Below are 25,150 nucleotides of genomic sequence, written 5' to 3'. Positions count from 1 at the left end.
AGAGAGAGAGAGAGAGAGAGAGAGAGAGAGAGAGAGAGAGAGAGAGAACACTAAATCAAATAAAAACATTATCTAAGTGTATGTTCCTTCTCAATTAATTATTCTTTGATAGTCAAGAACATTGGTGCACTGAGATGAAGGAAGAAACCAGTGTTTATAGAACACACTACAGGTATTCAGTTAAAGACACTGTTACAATGAATAGTTAAATGTCTACAATGGAATGAAATATACTAGAATTTTTAAGGCATAGTGGTATTTCAGAATTTGTTTTTGCATTTATTTCTTCATTTAAAACATACTGAATGTTCTGCACTCTGAGGTCTTGATAAACTTAAATTTTATATCAGTGGACTTCTGTTCTTACTCTTCTTAGAGATGTCACAGGACCATATTAAAATTACCCAATTACCCAATGATCCCTAGGTGGTGGTGGTGGCACACCCCTTTCCAAGCACACAAGTGAATCTTTGAGTTTGAGGCCAGCCTGGTCTACAGAGTTCCAGAACAGCCAAGGCTACACAGAGAAACCCTGTCTTAAAAACACAAGTAAAAATAAATTATCCCATTATTACATTCCATTTATTTAGATGAAAGACATGATCTGCTTTGAGTTTAACATTCAAGTCTCTTCTTAAATGATCTTGTGGTCTCAGGTAGACTCTAGCCCAGGTTGGCCTTCACTTCAGCTGGAAGCCTCTAAAAATGTTCTGGGCAAAGAGCAACAGCTGCATTAGATGAAGCAATCATCTGGGACAATTGATACACTCTTCTGGAACCAGGAGTGTGAAAGAGAGTGGGAGAGACCACAAGATAGAGGATTATTAATTTATGAGGATTTTTTTGGAGATTTATATACCCAAGCAACAACTCCTAGAAGCTACAGACCAAGACACAACAAGAAATAACAACGAAACTTCTATGAAATTCTATTGTCAACCCTAGCTTCTCTACCAGATTTTAACTAAACGAGATCTTCTTGCAAAGGTAAATAAATGGAGGGAAAAAAAGATGCTTGGTATAAATTCTGAAAGGAAAGTAAGACTGTCCAGCCTTGATTTCAGAGGTATCTACGGGACTATCGGTTCGTCCTCCTGTATGATTAACTTTGATTAAATATTCCTAGGTCAGGTTTCTGTTACCACTTCTACTTTGCTTTTGCATTTTAAAAAAATAAATTTCTGACCAAGCTAAGCTTGGATTTATGCTTTGTTGTTGTTGTAACAGTATAGTGATTTCCTTTACCTAGATCTCTCTGTATCCTTCCTCCCTCTAAGACAATTCTTTTCCAAGTGCTGGAGAAGCATTTGACTGCTTCCTCCTTTCATCACTGAATTTGGACTTCTAAAATCTATCCAGTAGAGGAAAAGCGAGTTTCTGAGCATTAATCTGACTGTGGAACTGGTACGCTTGGAGAGATTAAGGTCTGAAATGTCTCCCTTTGGTTCTTTAGCATTACTGGATCTTACTGTGTGAACAGCTTCTTGTAGATCTCTTGTAGAGTTGCTTTTTTCATTGAAACATAATGTTTTAACTAATAACTGTAAGTGGCTGAAATGTGAAAATTCCATTCAAATCACTTCCATTTAAGAAGAAGAGGAGTGTTTTATTTTTGTTATACAAGTATCAGAATCACAAATTTCACTTAGTGGTATTTCAGAAAAAAAAAAAAAGAAGCATTTCAGGTATCTACTCCTTTGGCTCTCGTGTGAATGGCAGCATGTTAATAGTGATGGGTCACAATTTGTCTCAGCCTGTCACTTATACTGTTCCTTCATCATCCATCTGATTTAAAAGGAACACAGCCAGGTCATTTAGTTATAATTTCCTGAGATGTACTGTGGTAGGCTGCTCGGAAAGCAAATATAAATATCCTTGGAATTAAATGTTTCATTCAGAAGTATAAGAAATAAGGCTCCTCCACCAGAGCCAAGATTTGCATGACATATCACTGAGATAGACTGACCAGCACAGACTCTATGTATTCATCTTATCCCTACCCCAATCAGTGATAGGTTTCAACCTTGGTTTTGATTTACTTTCCTACCGGTATATTCAGTATATTCCAGTTTTGACATCCCTAGTTTGGCCTTGGATTAAGATGAAAAGCAAAGCCAACAAATTCATGAAGACAGCATCCTCCAGACTTTCTCCTTTTCCCTCAGATAATCTCATGTAGACTTATGGGTTTAAAAATAAATGGTTTTAGGTGGCCCAGAGGTAGTCAGATAATGGGGCCTGATTTACACACACCACAGTCAAAAGAAAAGACCAATGCACCTGAATAAAACCTTTTGGTTTTTCATTCGTCACTGCACTATGAAAAACTTCTGTTCCAGTTGACTACTACTATGTTATTTTGTTTTTTAAAAAAATGAAGGCAAGAAAATAAATTAAAACTCAGAAGACAACTTGGTGACATTAGAGTTGACATGCACAAGACTTAATGAGCTCACACGCTCTAAGAGAACATTGCAGCTGTCTGCATTGAGACATTCTACTTTCCAAGTCAAAGACTACTTATCCCAGGAAATTTCAGGAGACAAAACTATAAATTAGTTACTATCTGATTTGTTTGTAGCACCTCATGACAAATGTCAGTATACAGTATTGCTAAAGTCCCTGTTGAATCCAGATTTCTATATGCAGATAAGTTTGAATCATTTATTAGCTTCCTGATCTAGGAAGTCAGCCTAAGGCTTAATTACAGACTTTTAGAGCCTGTCTTAATTTTCAATTGCTTCTGTAATAAATCGCCACAAATTTTAGTGACTTAAAACACTCCTCTTATTACTTCACAATTATGTAGATGTCTAAGCCCACCATGGCTCAGTTGGATTCTCGGCTTAGAGTTCACAGGGTAAAATCAAAGTATCCTAAGGCAAGTGTTACTCTCTGGAAGCTCCCTCTCAGCTTATTGGAGTTGTTGGCTGGTTTTAGGTCCTTTCTGCCATGAGAGTATATTTCAGTTTTCTTGCTGGTAGAGAGCCAGAAGTCAGTTGATGCTGCCAGTTTGGACTGAACTTAAAGCTCTCCCTCCACCAAAAGCAGATAGAGTCCCTCTCAATTTCTTAATTTGTCTATCTTCTCCCCCAATGCAGTAACTGACTTCCAGTTCTACTTTCCTAGGCTTCTGTAATAAGATATTCTCCTTATTGCAAAATTAGTAGATTGACCATCTTAGTTATAGCTATAAAGTCCCTTGACAGCATACCTAAATTGGCCAACATTTGATGGAGTAATTAGGAAATCTTGGAGGGATCTCAACAGTACTTGCCCTTCCCCAGCTCATCAGTTACATTTTCAGCCATTGCCTGAGTGATTTCATCTCTACATGTGTATTTTTTTATCTTGATATTTCATAGAATAATAATTGTGGTAGCTAATTTCATATTAATGTTTCAATTATTCAACAGAGAAAGTTCACTTATGAGCTGGGCATAGAGGTTTAAGTTCTAGAACTGCTTTGTTTGACTTTATAACAAACTCTAGGACAGGCTGGGCTACATGAAACTTTGTCCCTGAAAATTAAAACAAAAAGATGAAAAGAAAGGAGGGAGGAGAGAAAGAGAGGAAGACAGAAAGAGGGATGAGGAAGGGAAGGGGGAGGGCATTCCCCTCCTTGGCTTATACTCCAAGAATTCTATACCTTCCATAGAAGTAATTCCACATCTACGTTTATTACTGCTCTACCATGATATCGAGGAAATAGAACCAAGTTAGATATCTATCAACAGTGTCTAACACAGACAAATGGAACCTTATTCGGCTATAAGAAGAATGAAATCATGGCAATCTGTAAGACAGTGGATGGGTTTGGAACGTATGATTTCAAGTGAGGTGACCCAACCTAGACTGAAAGGAGCCTACAAGTTCTTCCTCATATGTTTGTCCTAACCTACAATGTATACATGTGTGCATGTAAACAGCTGTATGGTTATAGCACAAAGTTGAGAAAAGAGGCCAAGAGAGGCTAATCTTAGGTGACAAGAGAGGGCAGGCAGCAGAAAAAGGATATAGGAATCATGAAAAATGGCATAAAGCTACTCTTGTGTATGTGTGTGGATTTTACTGTTGATGGTGGATTTGTTTTGTTTGTTTGTTTCAGCAAACAACAAGGTTTTTTTTCTTTTTCTATTTCTTCTTCTTGTGTAAAATAAACCATCAGAAACATAATCTATAGTGAAAGTGTAAAATCCTAAGCAATGTTCCATTAGTTCCAGGTGGCCATTGTTTCTGTTCAGAAGTTTACTGAGATGCACAGAGCCTTAAGACTGGCCAAGTGTTTGAGCAGCTGCCTTTATCCAGCTGTGTGGTGTTTTTACTTGTGCGTTAACTAGAACACAGTGATTTTATTTTTAAAAAAGTGTTTTATTAAAATTAATCTTATCTTTTGTGAATGTGAGAACAAGAAAGTTTAAAATGACACATGTGACTTGCTTTTCTGTTAGGCCAATGGTTCTCAACCTTCCTAATTTCCGTGACCCTTTAACACAGCACTCCATGTTGTGGTGATCTCCCAACCATAAAATCATTCCATTGCTACTTCATAACTTCAGCTTCACTACTGTTATGAATAGTAATGTAAACATCTTATATGTGACCTTCAAAGGGTGTACCCACAGGTTGAGAATTGGTGTGCTGTGTTATACTATTCAGTATTATATATATATTGTCCAGTTGTTATTGCAGCCATTAACAATGAATGGTCTAAGTTCAAGTGACTATGATCTTGAAGAGTGAAGTGATTAGTTTGTAGTAAACTTCTTAGAGATGAAACATGACATTGATCTGCCTGTTTTCTATCTCCCTGTCAGCCAGTCAGTCTAGCCAAAGTAGCTCCTTTCTATTTTTATATATAGGCTTAAAGAAGGCAGGGGACAGGATGACTTCATGTCATCAAGTGGGTACACAGAATAGCCCATAAGCAGTAGGCTCAAAAGTAGACCAGGTATTCTTGGAGACTCTAAGGCAGAGATGACTATTGTGTTCTTCGATCGGTACAACCCTTAGACAAACTGCTACATAAACATTTATGAGTTATCATATCAGCATCTGTGTTATTACCACCCTTGACAGCCCTATGCACAGGAAATATGACGAAGTCTGCCTCTCTGTATATAATCCTATCTCATATTTGTTCCTTCTATTCTTGTTCTCTCTAGGTTTATCCTACTCACCAACACAATCATGTTTAGTTTGTATAGTTTAATGGCTGAGAAGTAGACAAATCAAAAGCAGGCTTTAGAGGTATTGAGGATACTTCCTGATCCTGCCCAGGAAAAACCAATCTTCATGAGTTTCGGAGATTCCCTTGGTCTTTATATTCATCTAAACCTCCATTTTCTCGTTTGTCATATGAGATTTGTATTTGCAGTGCCCTTGTGAAGCCTGAATGAAATAATAAGTGCCTGAGAAAAATAAAGTCATTTTATCTTGGAAAAGGCCCACATTTCTGATACTGTGCCAGAAGAGACAGAGGCCTATGCCTTCCTTGAAGACTTAAAAGCACCTGGGACAGTCTGATTTGTTATATTGCTCCCAGTTGGATCGCTATCTTATCAAGATAGAAAATGCTTTTGTTTGAAGACTTTGTTCAGTGAGAAGCCACCTTCCATAGTCTATTAACCTCCTCTTACAGCGCTTGAAGCAAGAAGCAGTTCTGTCTTAGACCATGAAAGAAATTGCAATACCTTTAAAGTTGTTTAAATAGTGTTTTCCATGTTCTTTACGTTCTAACATTGTTGTTAATAGTCATCAGCCCTAGACAAACAACTACAGGCAACTAAGGAATGCTAAAGCAAGGAAAATAGTCTTCCCCAGGGAAGAGTACACAACTGTTACTAAATACAAAGTCAGCCCTGAAAACATACATACAGGTAAATTAATACAAACTGAGAAAGTTACATTTGGGAATTTATGTGCATATAAATATATGCAGGTAATAACAATTAATGGGGAAAAAAGACCATGGGAGAACGATGAGGGGACACGGGGGTGTTTGGAAAGAGGAAAGGGATGGGAGAAATTATATTATATTATAATCTCAAAACTTATTATAACTCAGAATTTTATAGGAGTCACTTGTGGAAAAGGAGAAACCAGGAAACTAGTAAGGAGTTTCCTTTTTCAAATTTTAATTTGGAAAAAAAAACTTTATCAAAGAAATGGCATAAAAAACTGTAAGAAGGAACACTATTCAAATCAGCATCACAGGACTGATCTTTCTCTGCTGCATAAGAATCATGCCTGTACTGTGAATCCATAAATGCACCAAAGGAGTCAGACTGGGTGAGCTGATGATCCCCATAGTCCAGTGATCCTCAACCTTCCTAATGCTTTTACCCTTTAATACAATTCCTTATGTCGTGGTAACCTCAAATTATAAAATTATTTCATTGCAACTTTGTAACTGTAATTTTGCTACTGTTATAAATCATAATGCAAATATCTGATATGTGACCCCTGTGAAAGGGTCGTTCGAGCCCCAGGTTGGGAAGCACTGCTCTAGACTCTAGCATCTAGAAAACTCCTTGTGGGAAGTTGCTGCAATGCACTCAGGGCTCACTGCTGACTTTCACTAGAATGTCCCGACAGTAAGGAAAGCCTCTCCAAAGAGGATAGCCAGGTACAGCGATAAGAGGAGCTCTCAACACCTAGTTACCAAAATGTTCTTTCTGCTTTAAGTCCGTAACGGAAGGGGTGTACCTGGCCCCTCTGTGTTGTCCCAGGAAGGATCTCTGGCTCAAGCCAGTACTCATATTGTTAGAACTCATCTACTCAATCAGCTCTAAAAATCTATCCTTAATAAAACAAATGATCTGAGTCCTGTAATAACATCAGAAACAATTATTGGAATGATATTTCAACCCCTAGGATAGTTCCCACACAATTAAACCTTTATATGATGCTTGTTAAATTCCTTGCCCACCTAAACACAAACCTAAACTATGTACCCCTGCATAGTTCTAGGAAGCATGTTACGTGAGTGTGAACTTTTTCCTTCTCTGAAGCCTCATGTGATGGAAATTGCCTACTTTACCACCCACACAGTCTTAGGTTTCATATAGTATATAAGTAAGGCCCCACTCTAGGTCAACTCCGTGGGAACAACGTGGTACTATTCTCAGAACTAGAATAATCATAAATTTATTGGAGATTGAAAAAATGATTTGAATAAGTCACTTCATCTAGTTCTGAGGTTGTGGTTGGTTTGTTGTTGTTGTTGTTTTTGTTGAGCTAAGGTGAGTAAAGCCTGGATTTGAGCCTAGCATTCTCTGACTCAAGAACACATTCATTTGACTATCTTACCCCGTGTGTAAATAAAGATCAAGGTGAGAGGGCTGTGACAATGTCTGTAGACCCGGCTTTGCTTCTCTGGGTGTTTATTAACTAAGCAGGATCTGCTGACAGCGGATCAGATGTCATTAGATGAAATCAAATGTTCAGGGTTCACTCTGAAGCCCTCATATGTTTTGTGTCCAAGTCAGCAGATTCCTCAGTCTTTGTACCTGATACTTTACATAGAGCTAGCCAGCGACAGTCACTCTCCCTGCCAGTGATGAGCTGGATCCAGCTTCTACTGGCTTCATTTTGGTAGGCTAAAATCAGCTTTGGGTGTATTTTAGAGGTATTTACGCCACAGAGGTTGGCAAAAGCAGATAGATCGTGGTCCTTTTGTAATTCCAGAGAGACAGTAAGGAGACACCAGTACACAGAAAAGGCAGACACATGTGGATAGTTATACATATGGACGTAAAAGTAACACCCACTCTCAGAAACCCCTACAAAACCCTAGGCAAATGTCATCTCCCGGTCTCCAAAGACTTCAGTGAATCTTGGGTCCCCATTGTTCAGTGTTTGTAAGGACCTCTGAAAATGTGCTCATAATGTTTATGTAACTAAGAATACTTTAAATTGTTTATTGTTTTGTTACAAAATATGTGCAGCTAGTTCAGTGTGAGCACAAATGAGCTTAATGTTTTAATGTAAATACAAACATACAAACCACAAAATATATGATCAATGTTGCCAAATAGAAAGTTATTGCATATCACATATTTTAATTTTTCAGCTAATCACATTTGAAAAATAAGATATGAATGTTAATTATAGTAATATATTTTAGCTAATTCAATTATCCAAATTATGAATTCAGTATGCAATCAGTGTAATTACTAAGATACCCTGTATCCATTTTTTTACCCAGTCTTCAAGATCTATATGTAGTTGATACATACATATCTCAACTTAGCTGCTAAATTTTATGGTCTTAATTTAGATCATAAAATGTACAGCTGGAAAAGCATATTCACCCTCCAACCTTTTCTAAATACATGTAAGCGCTTAATTAAAACAATCAATTATGATTAAATGCAGTATAAAATAATTTTACTTCTCAGTCACTTTAGTCCTACTCCCAATGCTCAGTAGTCACTGGTAAGTTAAGTCGGTCAACACCGCATAAACAAGATCTGTCTATTGGTTGGGTAGAAAAAAAGATCTGCTGTTTATATACCACTATTCCAGAGCTTTTCTTTTTTTTCTTTTCTTCTTTTTTTAACTTCTACTTTATAGTACATATACCTAAAGTTCCTATCCCGGAATCCAGGACAATATTCTGGAGTCAGTGCTCTCCTTCCTGAAGGCCATTCTGGGGATCGAATGCAGGCCATTAAGCTGGCATGTAAAGTGTTTTATTCACTGATCCATCTCCCAGCCCCAGATAAGAAAAAAATAATAATAACATAAGTTGTTATGTATGCCAAGGCTACTGGATGATATCTATGTATCAACTTATAGATGATGATATAGAGAGATAGATAGATATCTATAGATATCATGTGTGGTTTTAGGCATATAATCAAGCACACACACACACACACACACACACACACACGCACATGAACACACACACACAGAGAAAGAATAGTTTTAACTGAAAAAAATCTGTAACATTGTCTTTCTTCCACTAAGGGGAGGAAAATAAGTTGACTTAATGCATATATATCTGACCAGTTTTCAAATGATCCCCACAGTGAAAATTACCTGACATAAACTCTAAATGCAAACTATGCTTGGTGCTAATTAGAAGAGGTGATTTGTGGGATCATTTTGGATTGGCCTTTGCATGTTTTCATGCTGAGTTAATACAATTTTGCAACATTTCATTCCTAATCTACACCAATACTGGGTAGCACATGTGTATTGGGTTGTCTTCTAGATGTCTTTCCTGTGCAACATAAGCAGTTCTGTTTCAGTTGGACTTTTGAAATCAGCTCTTTTCAATATAAAAGATACCTAAAGTTGGCAAATGAGAATTTAAGAGAATGTAATATTTCTGGCTCACCTAGCCGTCGTCGTGGGCTTGCTGGAGACTTGTTTGACAGGACTCCATCCCCAGCTCCATCTTAACTCCTCTCACATCTGATATCCTAGCAGTGAACATTAAAGAGGTCGTTGTGTGGTTCAATTTCTTTCGAAATCCTTAACAAAAGTCAGAGAATATGAATGGTTTAGATTGGTGGTTTGTTTCTGCTAATTATAAAGCTGCAGGAACAGATCTCCCCATGTTACTAATGCACATTTTAATATTACTTTTGACAAAGATAGGCAGTTTTCACAAAGCAGCCTAGTCATTGTGTTACATTCACCTAATGTGCATCTCTATACAACTGCCACACTCATTGATGGCTTCTTTCCATGTATCCCTTGTTCTTGTACCTTGAGCTTCACACTAGACAACTCTCATATTTCTGGAAGCCTCGGAACTGGGTCATTCACCAAGTAGCCCTATCATGAGACCTTCTCGTCCCCCTAAGGAACCAGGATCCCAGCCTCCCTATCTCTGTCTTTTATTCATTCATGCGTTCACTCCTCATTTATCACAGACTTCTCCTCCCTTATCTTCTCCTGTATCCAGCTATCACACATCTTTTCAGGTAAAGTACAAAAGCATGAGAAGCAACGTTATCTTAAGGAAAATCTATTTCTGCATATTATCTACAGCAAAGGCTGATTTATATGATCAAAAATGCTGTTTCAGCCCTGTTCTACTTTGCTAACCCAGGTTTACCTATTAATCTGGGTAATGATCTCTATTTACTAGTCTCAGAATATTAACTAAACACCCTCAGGCTTCATCCCTACCCCAGATCATTGGCATTGAGCTTTGGTCTGTATAAATTTGCCATAGTTTGTCTCACTCTCTTTACACATGAAAAATCTTATCTATCATTAGGTTCTAATTTTAAGTCCCTGAACTCAATAACTAATTTCTTTTTCCTAGTTTAACTTTCCATTTTTAATTAGAACCCACCTCTTCTCAGTTTTAAATATTTCCTAGTTTTTATAGTTAAGAAACTCGGTTTGAATAACTCTTGTATTAATCCCTGTAGGGCTCTGTCCAATGCCAGCAGCCAATAATCAGTCCAAAAATACTTGTTCATTTTCAGTCAACATAATGTTGCCTATGCCCTTTTATAATTGGAGTTGGTGATAATATGTTTGGGGAAATGTCATGTCTAACTTCTATCTCCTCTTTTGTGTCTGTGAACTATGTCATAGTCATAGGATGATCAATCTATCATAGGCCTAGTTATATACTTTGGGAGCATTCTTTGTCGGGCAACCTACAGAATACAGCAGCTGGATTATTCTAGTTTCCAACTGGTTCTTCCTGAGGGAAGGAGGAAAGCATGCAAAACGCCTCAGACCTGGAGAGTGGAAATGGTGTGAGTTCCATTATGTAAGAAAAGAAGCCCATTTTCTCCCTCTTCCTGAAAATAGTCCAGGAGGCTGTGGCCAAAGAATGAAATAAGTATCAAAAGAAAATTAAAGTAGGATTTTTTCCTTAGGAAAATACTGCAAACCTTAAAATTAAATTTGGTATATTCCTCTGGAAAAAAAATGTCTGCCTTTAATAAATGTCTCTTAGAGGGGCACATTGGATGAACTCTTCTGTCTTGAGATTAATGGATCATTATAAGTTTAGACATTTGGGGGGAGGAAAGCTCGAAGAAGGGGATCTCTCTTTCTGGCATCTGGCACATGGTATTGTGTTAAATTAAAATTTCAAACTCTGTGTGACAGAACTCTGTCTTATCCAAAATCTATAATGACTTGGCTACTTGTAGAGGTCAGACATTTGATCTCAGCTAGAGATTAGTATAGAAGAGTCCAGTCACCCAGAAAGTTCTATATGGAGTTCTGCAAAGCGGGTTGGGACAGCTTACAATCAAAGCCAATGGCAAATTCTCTAGACTATATCTGCTGAAACTCCAGTGAGGGAGAGGGAGACTGGAGTCCGATACAGCAGTTGACTCCTTCTCCACTTCTGTGTCCTCCTTCTGGTTCCTATGGCTGAAGTGTCACAAGTCTGGTCCTCCTGTAGTATGTTTCAGGTGGCTGTGAACTGTTATGATCTCCCACTGGGGAGAACTGTAACTTTAAATAACCTTGCTTTTGTTACAGGAGACAAAAATGAACTTTTAATTTGCTTTTGGAATTCCAACTTCTAATCTCTCTCTCTCTCTCTCTCTCTCTCTCTCTCTCTCTCTCTCTCTCTCTCTCTCTCTCTCTCTCTCTGATATAAAAATGTGTTATGTGGAGCTATACTTATTTTATAATAGTGTTCTAGTAACTTATTTGAGAGAAGTTAAATTCCTGTCCATGACGCAGCTTAGAAAAGACTGAGGACTAAGACAGAGTGCAGTTCAGTGGCAGAACCTACCTAACATGTACAATGTGGCTTATGGGATTCAATATCTGGAACCTGAAAATGAAGAAAGCACAAAACTTTGAGGGTTGGGAAAGTTGGTCTACTAGTTTTCTGACCTAAATTCCACTTGTTTTCTGGCACCTTTCTTGTCTTTTTAAAATGCTTGAAGATCTTATTTCTAAGGCATGGATGGTATCTTCTAAGAAATGTAAACATTTTCGTATACCTACTCAGAAAGACAAACAACCCAGGAATTTTGAATTCACTCTTACATTCTGATATCTAGACAGTACATGGCAGTACTATCTTGATTAAGTGTGTTCTGAGATTTGGAGTCTTCTTCCTCAGTTTGTTCCCTATGTTTTTTAAATGAGAGTAAAAGAAAATTTCACATTATAGCACTTTTAATCTATTACATACTTGATCTAGCCATTCAATGCTTTTATGCTAGGAGCTCCAAAATAACATTACATGGCCTGTATTCCTAGAAGTAAGGAGAGAGAGCTAGAGGTAATGAGGCAAAGATTCTAAGGGTCAGTGTTTGAAAGGGAAGGCATGTAAATATATTCAGACACAACAAAATACTCTGTTTGCACAGTGATGTGTTTTGTTAAGTAAAAATACTTAGAGAACAGGGAATTGAAATGTTGCCCTCTGTCTGCAAAGGCAAATGTAAAACATTCAGCATTATAGCTCTTCAGAATTCCATGGCTGCTTCCAGAATCACACCTGTAGATCCACGAAAGCAAACATTCTTGCTCAACAGTTCACCCTGATTAGAGGTAACAAGAAGAGCTACATCAGTCAAGTTTGCAAGTTATTAAAAAGTGGTCCATGGAGGCTGCTGAAGAATTGATGGAATGTTGGTATTGTGTCTGCGTGATTTGTAAATAGGGCAGTATTTAAGGAAACACTGGGAGTAAACATCAAAATAGTTGGCAATAGTTGTCAAATGTAGCAGTGCTTCTCCAAAGAGTAGTTTCTTTCCAACCTATCCAGACTTGTCTCTAGAGAAGCCTGCACATAGTCACCGTACGTTATTTTTCCAAAAAAAGTGTCTTTCCTTTAGATAAAGGTATGTGTTTACAGAGCCCATTGATAAATCTCTCATTCATTAGACTGAAAGGCTGAAGGTGTAGCCTCACTTGGGCTTCTACATGACTAGAAAGATGGAGTCCGATGGCTCTTGGTGAACATACGCCTGGGTGTTTCAGAGCACACAGTCATTATAAGATCAAAACCTCCCAGTGTTCCCTTAATGTTTGAAAGGTATTTCTTATGTCTCAGCTTCCTTCTTGTTACACTTCTCTGGGATCAGCACAGTGCTTTTAAAATATAAGTTAAGCTCCTTTGGTCCTTGGAAAAGAGGTATAAGAAATGTTAGTATTATAGAAGATTGTTTTTTGGTTTTGTGTTTGTTTTATTTTATTTCTTGTCTTTCTTAAAGCCCTGTGCTGAGCAATTTTTTTCTATCTCCAGATTAAATTAAAATAAATTATACTAACCCTGTTACTGGAGCTGTGTGTGTGTGGGGGGGGGGATTCATTTGCTGTGAGGTGATTCTGTGACTGTCAATCAGGACCTGAAAATCTATACTGCCCATTCTGTTTCCTGAAGCAAGTGCTCATGGGATGGAGAATGGATTCCAACCTGCTGTGCATCCTCATGACAAGTATGGTGGTTCTGAAGTCTGCAGCTAGACTTGCTAAGATTTACTCTACAACGGTCTTGTCTGCACACTCAATATTTCACGGGGCTTTGAATGCTATGTCACAACTATGGTCTGTGACTGCTTCCCTTGACCTTGTGCCTTTTCTGATTTGCAGGTCTCAGGTATGGATCTTTGGCAGGTGTTCTTAACCTTGGCACTGGGAGTCTCCAGCGATATGTTTTCTGGAAGTGGGGGTGAGTTCTGTGTTCCTTTTCTCATCATGTGGTGTTAAGAAACAAGCAGAGCTGTGTTAAATCCAAACAAAGTCATCTAAGTTTTAGGTAACAGCAAACAGGAAACCTGTCTTAGCTTTAAAATCATTACCCAGGAGGGCCACTCTGGGGATGTGTAAGTGGAGCTATAGTCATAGGTTTTGGAATCTGGCATTTTTATATTGGAAATTGATGTTACATAATATGCTGGGGGTGTTTATGATGAAGACAAATAAGGTCTCTGGGAGAGATATTAAAATCACACCAAAGCATTATTAGCCTACTAATCGCTCAGCTCATCTGTGACTAAGCGTAGCAGAGTCTGTTCCCAGAGCTTGGAATGCTGTCCTCTTAATCATATTCCCTGAGATGGAAATCTCAGACTTCCAATGAATTTGTGCCCCTGTTCTCTGAATGATTTCCATTTGGCTGAGTTCCAGAGGAAAAAGACACCCAAACTCAGTGACCTACGTATCCAGTAGTTGTGAGCTACCTTAGCTGTCTGAATATTTTTCCTTATATTTTTTCTTTTATACTCTCCTGGTAGAGTCAATATTTTCAGACTCACATGTCACAGCAGAAACAGCAAAGAATAATGCAAGTGGGTGTGGGGGTATCTGTCTGGAAAGATAGTGTCCTCGCAAAGAGTTAGCGGACTTTTTTGAAGACTATCTTGAGCACATCGCAGTTTTCTTTGCCTAGGTTTCACTAGAGGATAGAAACAATACGTTTTGCTGTGCTGTGGCACAGGACTCTGTTGTTGCTTTAAGCCTAGCCGACTCCCTTACTCAACACCCAGCTCATGTTGGAAAACACAGTTTAACAGGCGACTTAACGCCTTAAGATGTCCTGCTGACCTTGTGACCAAAAATAAATGCCCAGTAGTGAGCTGCTGACTGTGTTAAGAGCAACTTGGAAATGGGGAGTAGAGAGAATGTGCTATTTGATTTCTTAAAGCGATCCCAAAATATTTATAGAAAAGAAATCATAATTGTTTGAAATATTTTTGGGTCTCCCTGGTGTTATAATGTCAACATTATGCAAGTCAGACGTGGAGAGGACCACAGGCTCCACTTCAGCGGCTTTTCCCATGGCTGCTTTTTAGAGCCTGGTTCTGAGCCAGAGAATTACAGCTCAGATCCTCTACCGTCCCAGAGTCATGGTGGTTTAATCTCTCCTTTCTTCAGTAAGGTGACTTTCAGTCCACGGGGAAAGGCCTGAGGAATTTAAAAGCCCGTGAAGTGAAAAGAACAGCGTAAGAATCATTAAAGAAGTTGAAAAATGCATCCCAGACTAAGAAATTAGAGCTTAAATTGTTTTCAAACCTAGAGAATTCCCAAATTCTGTTCAACAGCTTAAATATTTGCACAGCCTTCAACTTCATAAGAAGACTGAAGACAAAAAAAATGATATACAATGTTATAAGCCTTGTGTGTGCACACAAGCGTGCATATGTACACATGATTACCCATTTTTCTCTCTGTGGCAAGAGAAGCCATGATCTACTTGAATAGCAGAAATTCTGAATATAATAATCTGCCCTTAACCACAATCCTCTTGGTGTCAATTGATTCACTAGACTTAATACTGCATATTTGCTGTTTCATGCCCTGTGGATAACAGTCTGCCACGTCCTTCCACTACCCCAAATGTGGTAACCACTGTTGTCTCTACAACTTGACCTTTTATTTGTAAAATTACACATTGATGCAACCATGTTTATTGTTCTTTCTAGATGTGACCTCTTTCTCTTAGACTGATAGCCACTTTTGCTTTAGATCCACTCACATTGTGGCAGGTGACAAGAGCTTCAGGCTTACGTCTGGGCTGTTTCATGTCTCGACTGTTCTGTAGAATGCTGTAATGAATACAGACTTAGAGTCCCTTACACCAAAGTGGTGATTTCAACAGCCAGTTCCAAAACACCTTCTTAATTTCCTTTGTAATAATTTGTGTTTGCGTCTTGTTGGCTCGAAAGAACAGGAAGAAAATGAAACATTTTATAGTAAATACAAGTCATGCATTTTACCAGGCCTTGTGTATAGGGAAGAATTTAGCAGAGGAAACATTTCCCTCTTTCTTTTTTTGTTAAACTAAGTGAATTTAAATATTTGAGTAATTCAGAAAACTTTCTTAAAATAGCCTGAAGATTAAAAATAGAGTATGTTATTTGCTTAAGAGGTTGTAGGCAAGCATGTTCAAGCACGTGTGTGTGTGTGTGTGTTTATCTGCCACGTACCTAATAGCTTCAGTCAAACTTAGCACATGACACATTGTGGGTCATGATCTCGGATAACATTCATGGATCATGTGTTTCCTTTTCTGCCAGGTCTGGATCAAATTATTTTATTTTCGATTTCTCTCTTTTGGTATAAGGCAAACTAAACACTATAGGTAGAGATTTAAAGACAACCTAGTTTTATGATTCATTCTTTGATTTGGCTTGATCGGTGCAATATGTGTCAGTATTAAGTGGGTTATCCTAAGGGAATCACCTATAAAATTCTGCCATAGAGGTAGATTGAAGATGTCAGGTCTGGGAAGGGATGGGAAGGGAGAGCTGCCTCTTGAGTACTTAAGCCGGGCTCTACTTGTTTGGGCAAATACACAACTGGAAATATATTGGGTCTGAGAGGATTTTTTAAATTAAATTTAATTGCCTTGTGGGAAATGTAATGGGAACCTAACACTGAACAGTGCCGTCATTGTATTGTTTATAATGTTGTAATAGCAGGGTTTTTTTTGTATCACTCATCTTTAATATGAGGCTTTATATTCCTCCTCAGTGCAAATTATATCTTCTCATGGAGAATTCCTTATTCCATCCTTAAAAATGGGCAGTGTTGTCTCATCTTTAGAAGGCTTTATCAGGTCGATCTAGCCACTGGCTGTACCTGGAATATTGCTGGTGAGAAATGGGCATAAAGATCTGGGGTGCATAGGGGTGCCAGCTATAAAGTATGTCATCTATCCTTACATAGCACGCAGTCAGTACTCAGCTTTTCCTTGGGCCTCAGCAGCCTCAGGAAGAAGCAAACAAATCCATGATGTGCAGAGAAGTTCAGTCTGGTTAGGACAGGAAGAGTTTGTGGAAATGATTGACAGCCTGACTCTTTAATGTATAGCTTTCATAATGAAGGCAAATCACCAATATTCTCTGAACAAAGTAACTCAAAGTGAACATGGAATCATTAATTCATTAAGGTCACTGCGTAGACATCTCTTCAGCGCTTCCTATTCTCGAAGCTTGAATTTAGAGGCCTTGAGGAATACAAGGATAGTCTTCAATAAGTTATTGTGAGATTAGGTAAGTATAGTGAGAGAGGATCAGACTCTGTACATGATCCGTAAGAATGGCCCAAATCACACTACATAGGAGTAGCACTGAACATAGAAAACTGTTCATTCAATTACCAAGTTATATAATGTTCAGTGAATGAGCATGTGAGTTGTCCCATTATACGCATTTAAAAATCAACAAATATCTACTGAACACTTCCTTTATAGCCAAGAAAGGTGTCATTTGGCAAAGCTCACTGTACATGAGGACTCTGTTTCTCTTGGAAACAGACTTAAGGCAGTTGATTTCAGCTGAATTATACAGTCTACAGATGGCAAAAGGATCCATGGGCAAAAACAGGATTTGTCTGGCCTCGAAAAACTGCCAATTTATGGGATGGAAGAAAAAGTATGTGCCAAATCCATCAAATGATAATCCTTTTCAAAGCTGTAAACAAGCCAGTCAAAACAAAAGTGCTAAACACTGGATGGAACATTATTTATGATTTTTAGTATTTATAGACTGCATATATACTATTTAGGTATGATATTTATATATAAAGTTTATATGTATGTCTATATATATATAGATTGTACAAGCTATTAATAAACCTTATAGGCAAAGTTTATAATTCACCTCTCCCCACTCTGGAGAAAGCTTCTGCAAAACATTGTATCTTTCTATACCATTGAAGAGAAAAAAAATACTTTACTAGAATGATATGCCATGTTCTAAAGGAACCAGAATTCAGCAAATATTGTTCCCTTTATATTTTTGAAGAGTCTTTCTAATCATATGCAGAACAACATGAAGTTTAGTTGGAAGATTCTGCTGATCTTACTGTTCAACAGGAAATAATTGCACAGTAGGGGAATTTTATTTTTTAAACAAATTCTAAACCACTACAGTTGAAGCTACACATGGTTGTTGGAAGTTGCCAAGACACCCTGGATATAGTTCAAAGAAGTATTAGAGTCACAGTTGAAGCTGATAAACATTAAAGGGTGTCCCTTTAAACAATGTCAAAAAACAAGTAATTTAAAGCTTTGGCATCTCCCTGAAGTGAGTAGGGAAGCCACAGACCTTTCAACCTCAGCTGTCTTCATCATCCAAAGCAAGAAGAGTTTCATAATGTCTAATGTCATGGATCAAGTCCATGTACATCAATAATCCTGTGTCACCTTGACCTCCTCATATCACAAACGTACTTTGACATTGGACTTCAGCATCTCGGAGCAAGCCAGGTGACTCTAGATGGTGCTGACAAGAGATATTAGGAGAGTCATTTGTAAACAACGGCACAAAATAGACTTTTGACATCTTTTTTAATACCTTTTGGGTTCCAAGAGTAAATTAAAATTTATGTTCATGACTTCAAGCAGCCCATAATTTATAGAAGGTGAAGCAGAGATGTAAACATAATTCAGTTGTGAGTTACCCTTAGTTATTACAGAGTTTTAGGCTAGATAATAATATTGCTAGCATTTTACCTTTGAGATAATAGTAGTAATAAGAGTAATTTAAACTAATGAGTGAGAAGGATCTGAATTAAAATAGGTCAAAAGAGAGATGATCTAAAGGGGATAGGATTGTTAAATAAATAAATAAATAAATAAATAAATAAATAAATAAATAAATCATGATCAGAGAAATATTAAGGATATCCCAAGTGCACTATTTGTGGTTCAATTAACAGGTAGACTTTTAATTTTGAGAATATCAGCATGTTCTTATTCCATACAGTTCTAAGTTTCCACACATTTAATTAAATGTTATCAAAAAAGCATCGACTCACTTCTGATATAGTGGAGTTATGACACGCAGGTCAGCTTGCTGACAGTAAAGTGGTAGGGACTACAGGGTAGTCCCACTCTACATAGGAACATATCGAGCCCAGGGAGAAAATAACATGTTTTTAATGCTGTATTTGGCATTCTTTCTCTAACTCCTCCTACCCTAGCCCAACTTCTATGACCCTCTAGTCACCTGTGCTTATTATGGCTGTCACATGGTATAGATGACCAAACAGCAGCAAGTCTACCATGTGGACAACAGACTGAACTCTCTTTCCATTAAAGTCTTAGGCATTCATTACGATATCTCAAGACTTTGACAAACTCTTAAATATTCTATCATTGCAGAGTATGTACTTACCTCATATAATGCCACAAAAAGCAAACAGGATGTGCTCTGAAGCAGAACACTTTGTGCTGGGCAGAATCCTAGAAGGTGGCTAGGTTTACACAGCAACTGAGTCAGCCCAATGAAGACCCTAGCAGTGGAGATGATTAAGTTGTGTCTCAGCTAATTTGCAAGTAGAAGGCTTAGGACCAGCCATGAGTAATCCAAGTGCCCATGACAGATCATCTATCCACTCATCTGCCCTGGATTCCAGCTTTTCCAGGACAAGAACCTGTCCTGATTTACAAAATGTTCCTACAGCACTTTGATTCAGTACCCCAAACTGAAACTTCTGTTTCTGGTTCCATGACAATGTATTGTCTTAAGCCATATCCTTAGCAGTATTTCCATGACATAGTTGCATGGATGAGAGTGATCCATGTCTCAATCACGAGAGAAGTACTTCAGAACAGTTTTACATAATCTTTTACCAAGAATATGGGTGGGAAGATGTGTGTAGCGGGACTGTCGTGAGCTTTGGGTCCATTTTCTAAATGAAGTTGCAATGACATCTATGCTTCAAGCTGTATAAGAAGTTTGGATTGAACTCAAAGTAAATAGCTTCAAAGGACTGACAGAATGGTGTTACGTATCTTATATAATAAAGCATTATTGATGTGGAAGTCACTAGGCCTTCAGGTATGAAGAATAGTCTTCTCATCCTCGTGTCTCATCCTCTGGCACTCTGATGAATATCTTTAATTTGTTAGGTGAATGAATAAAACAGCATCCAAATCTTGACCTGGGATTTCTCCACTGCAGTCCCACAGCTATGCTTGCTACTTTGAATGGCCAAATCTAAGCAGGGTACAGGTTAAACTTGGATTATTTTACTGTAGGAAGGATCTAAAATTAATTGTTCAGTGATAGAAACTTGGACTTAGGGCTTTTCTCTGAGGCTGGAATGATTTTATTTATAGCTTTTTATGGGCCCGATGACACCAGGACAATAATTTTGCTTCAGACATTAATGCTTCTAAGCATAATTTCCTTCCTACATTCAGATGACAGAACACTATCCCCTTCCAGAATGCCAGCCACTGGCCAACACTGTACATTGAATGAACTGGTCCCCCAACACTATCACCCTGACACCATCTCTATCTGTGCCCCACCTACCTGATAATTTTACTCAAATATTGACAGACACAGAAACAGAGAAGACTTGTAGATCTCAAATCAAAGTTTTCACTGCCCTTCTGGACATTGAACTTGAGATTATGAAAGACTGACTGCAGACCCTATAAATACCCAAATCCATTTTTGAATCCATTTCCTAAATAACAGGCCTCCTGAGTAAGAGATGTGAAGCTCTCCTGATTGTTGAAAGTAAATAAGATATTAGAATAATCCTTAACTTCTTAAGCTCTAAATGGGAAAATGATATTATATGTCCCCTTTAAATATTAGCCTTGCAAATGTGTGGAAAAGGGAATAATGCTTTGACATCTGGCTTTCGGACAGGAACATGCTTTGTGAAAACCTTATTACTATCTTGACTTTAGTGGGAATAGAATTAGTGTGGCACCATACCAGAGATTGGCAAGGGTTGGCTTCCCCAAAACAGAATAAGAAGAAAATGAATAGGAACGATAATTCATTGTAACTATAAAAGCCTGTGAGGCTAGACCATAATCCACTGGCAGGACATGTACTTAGCATACACGAAGCACCTAGAGAGGAACTGCTTATTTTGAAAAAGGACCACTTTCACCCCTCTCTAACTTTTGGCATCATTTCTCCTCCACCCTTCATTGACCCGCTGTTCCTTTGCTTTGGGAATGGGGGGGGGGTCATGGTTTTCTTAGCAATCTCTGTGATAAAAGTATGTGCTACAGAGAGGGCAGCAAATGAAAGACAATCGCTTCAGTAGCCTCATCCTGAGTCAGGCAGTTTGGTCCAACCAGCTTGTTAAGGGTAGAGTCTATGCTTACCAAGTGATTCTCAACCTCCCTTATGCTTCCACCATTTAATACAATTCTTCATTTTGTGGTGACCCCCAGCCATAAAATTATTTTTGTTGCTACTTTATAACTATAATTTTGCTACTGTTATAAATACTAATGAAAATATCTGGCTTTTCCAATGGCTATAGGTGACCTGCTTGAAAAAGTCATGTGACCCACCAAAGGGGTCACGATCCATAGGTTGAGAACGCTAGGGTAGACTGAAGCAATGCGCTCAAGGTGCTATCCTCTGATGACCCTGGACAGGTGGACAAACTTGTGTATCATAAGACCAGAGATTTCTTTGTTGGCTAGGCCAGCATCACATTTTCTGAACGTTCCTAAGTGTGATTGTCTAGCTATATAATCATTACCCTTAGTTTCTAAAACTTCTTATGTGACTGAACTGCTGGTATTGGGTATATACTAGCATAAACTTAAATTGTCTCTGTTTAATCTGCATGCTTACTTAGGCCCTAAGGTTTTCAGTACCTAGGCTTAAAGCCAGGAATAGTCACCAGTAACTGGATGCATATGCCCTCTTCTACATTGTCTTTGTGGTCATTTATTGGTTGAAGGCTTTAAACAGGTCGTTTCTCTCCTGTATAACAGATGAGAAAGCTGAGGCTCAGAAGATGTAAGAAACCAAAGCCACTCTAGAGGAGGCTGTCCTTTGTGGTAGACCTCTTTACCATTATTGGGCACACAGATTGCTCTGGCTTTCCCTCCTAACACCTACTATTTTTATCCTCATCTACTTTCTCAGACTACTAAAACCACCTTTTCCTGTGCCCAGAGGGCTGATAATGTGTTTGTATCTTTGGGGTTTTCTTTAACCACCAGCAAAGAATTATTAGCACAGCTCCCAAGGGAAGTGAGCCAAATACTCACTTCTTCCCCCTACCCTACCTCTGCGTGTGTGCATGTGTATGTATGCATGCGTGTGTGTGTGTATCCGTGTGTGTGTGTGTGTGTGTGTGTGTGTGTGTGTGTACAGGCAGGTGCCTTGTGCGTGCATATGCATGAAGAAAACAGAAGTCAACCTTCTTCAGTGCCCATACTCTCGATCTGTTCACTGTTTTTGAGTCAGGGTCTGTCACTGGAACCTAGGGCCTAAACACTAGGTTAGGCTAGTTGGCCAGATAACACCAGGGATCTGCTTGCCTTCTCCTTTCTAGCACACGGGGATTACAAGTGTTTACTTGCATGCCTTTTAAAAATTATTTCTTTTACTTTTTGAGATTATAATATAATTACATCACCCCTTCCTGATCCTCCCTCCACACATATACCCCCCCCTCTTTCAAAGTCATGGACCCTTTTTAATTTTTTTCAATGTAAGTGCTGAGGTTTGAACTTAGTCCCCAAGCTTACACAAGTATTTTCTTGCCAAATCAGCTGTCTCCTTAACCCCTGAAACAGTTTCCAATACCTCATAGCCACATGAATATTTGTCTCAGGAGCTTATTTGGGGGGAACTTAATCTAAAAACTTTACACAGCTCATGAATGGTATTCAGATGCAAATCTGATAGATTCAATTAAGTCATCCTAAGGTAGAAGAAGTTGCTGAATCAGGAGGGGTTGGAGAGAAGGGTGGATGTGCATAGTGGACCTGCCAAAGCATTCTGGGCCCCATCCTTGCCTAAGTATAGCTTCATACAACACTTATTTTAATTCTATACATTGGGTTTCCACATAAGATTTATTTCAAACAAATAATTCAGCAAATTTCTTTAAAAGGTGAAAAACAGAGGGCAAGGTCATAGCTTTTTCTTCTTTGTCTAAGCACTTCTCCATTGTAGAGATTGCTATTCTCTAGGCACACTGGTTATCGCTGGAGACTGACTGTTGTAAGACGACCATTGCAAAAGATGCATTCCTCCACTACATCTACTGGGGGATAGTTTTTTATAAACAATAGGTACATGTTCAGTTGTGACAGACGTAAAGGATTTCTGGGTGATGTTTTAGCTTCTCTGCATGATTCCAGCTCTACCACCTCATGCCTACTGAGACACACTCAAGGCTTGGCTTGCTTCAAAGCAAAGGATGGGACTAATTTGTTCACATTTTAGTTATGAGCCTTCTCTTTTCTAAAAAAAACCAAAAAAAAAAAAAACCAAAAAAACAGCTGGCATTTAAGCTCATTTATTATTTCTCCGTTTTCTCAGGAAAGCTTAATCAAGAAAGTCGGTCTATAAATTTTCTAGGAGAGCTCAGATAGTTCCTTCTTTCCGGAAGTGGCCAGGTGGGACCTACGCCCACATGTCTTTTCTAGGAAAGCTAGTCATTCATCTATGATCAATAATTGGGAATCAAACACTAAACTTATAATTTTGCTACCTTTTGGTTACTTTGAATATATGAGAAAGATGGCTCACTAAAAATCTAGTTTTTTTTTTTATGGCACCTGAAGTATTTTCTTATAGTAGACACTAAAGCAGAACAGTATTTTAGGCAGGAACTCCCAAAACATATGATTATGATAGCATCAGAGATCAAGATTCTATATAAGGACTTCTTGCTCTTGATGGACATTGTTGACATATTAGGTCAGATAGTCTTTCTGGGGTAGTATATGCTCTGTGTATTTTCTCATGTTAGCAACATCATAACATCTATACACTAGAGATCAGTAATGCTTTCTCATCAGCTCACACACCCAAAGTGCATCCACACGTGGTTAAGTGTCTCCAGGCAGGTGGGGCATAAAAAAATTCTACTCAAAAACCACTAGTCTAAATCCATTGGGTGCCTGTTGAACTGACTGTCCCGGGATTGCTATACAGACTGAGATGAAACATGTCTGGACGCTTTTAAAAGAAAAGCAAATATTTATACACTCAATCACAGTACCCCCATTATCTTCTCAAAGGTTCATTTGTTCTTTTATTTAACTAAGTTTTTTTTCCCCAGCCAGGTGCTAAAAACCCTAGCCTTTAAAAGGGCAAAGGTTTCCAGCTAAAAGGGTCAGAATGGAAGAGGTGATCATATGAAATATTCCTTAGCAAATGTATGCTTCTAAAGTATACAAAGTATTGTGAGTGCCCCCCACCCCCAGTGTAGGGGGAAGAGATTAGAAAGGAGGCTGCTTCTGCTGCAGGAGAGACAATAACAACCCAGCTGAGTCATACAATTAAAGTTGAACACGGGAACCCAGGAATTAGCAACTGATAGTGACTGACAGATGCCCTTGCATGAAATGTCACAAATTCATGCCTTTTGCCCACAATATTTAAGGTGTGTGCTGACAATATCCACATAGTTTGAAGTATTACCATTTTTCTGGACCGTTCTTCTTAAAGTGCTATCAAAATCTAAATGAGCAACTTCAGACTTAAAGTCTTTTCAAAGACAGCTTCTATTTTCCTCTTTTTCAAAATGCTCCAGTGATAGACAAAAATAAAAACACAAAAACACTACAAAAAAAAAAGTCAAGCCAGGTTTCTTTAACCATAAAAGTATCGAGGACATTATGGATTCATACTAGGTCAAAGAGACACTCAGTTCCGAGTATTGGTCTTTAAACAGAGGAAACAAGCGAGCGAGCTTTGTGTGTGTGTGTGTGTGTGTGTGTGTGTGTGTGTGTTGGTTTTATTGACACAAAAAGAAACAGAGAACACTTGCTTGCAAACTCGGAATCTGATTCTATGTATATAGCCAGGAATACTTCAGTCTTAGTCACAAGGAAATTGAATGACTATCACAGAATTTCCAGACTCCATTCCATTGAGCTCTACATGAAATAGCCCATAACCAGGAAATTCCACGTAAAAGCTGATGTTCTGGGTGGGACCGTGTTTATATTAAAGAGTACAGGATTTCTCATCTAAAGCTCCTGTGGAGCTCAATGATTCCTTGTCCTGTCCCAGGGGCACTCATGGGTTACACAGAACAGTAGTTGTTAGCTTTAGGCTGTGCCGCACTAATGGTTCTGACTCACGTTTGCTTTGAAACTCACCATTAAAGGCTGTCAGTCATGCTTGTTCATACGGAATGCAGCAACTTAAACATCAGTTAACAAATCCCCATGAATGGGCAGTCACATCTGAGAGCTCCCAACAAACACTTCCTGTCATTTTTCCCCTGACAGCCTCAG

The 25,150-nt window shown here is 38.4% G+C and overlaps 1 protein-coding gene across 1 annotated transcript in view; it reads left to right on the top strand.

Moving 5' to 3' along the window:
• Ghr (growth hormone receptor) overlaps window positions 1-25,150 on the top strand; it is a 220,593-nt gene that overhangs the window by 88,768 nt on the left and 106,675 nt on the right. Inside the window, exon 2 of the mRNA XM_028784683.1 lies at window positions 13,546-13,624. Coding sequence (XP_028640516.1) covers window positions 13,546-13,624 — 79 coding nt within the window. The remainder of the gene's footprint in view (window positions 1-13,545; window positions 13,625-25,150) is intronic.

Source organism: Grammomys surdaster, unplaced genomic scaffold (assembly GCF_004785775.1).
Source record: "Grammomys surdaster isolate TR1022 unplaced genomic scaffold, NIH_TR_1.0 124640, whole genome shotgun sequence".
Classification (NCBI taxonomy): Eukaryota; Metazoa; Chordata; class Mammalia; order Rodentia; family Muridae; genus Grammomys; species Grammomys surdaster.
Note: the sequence above shows the minus strand (reverse complement) of the source record. Positions and strands in the feature narration are given on the sequence as shown.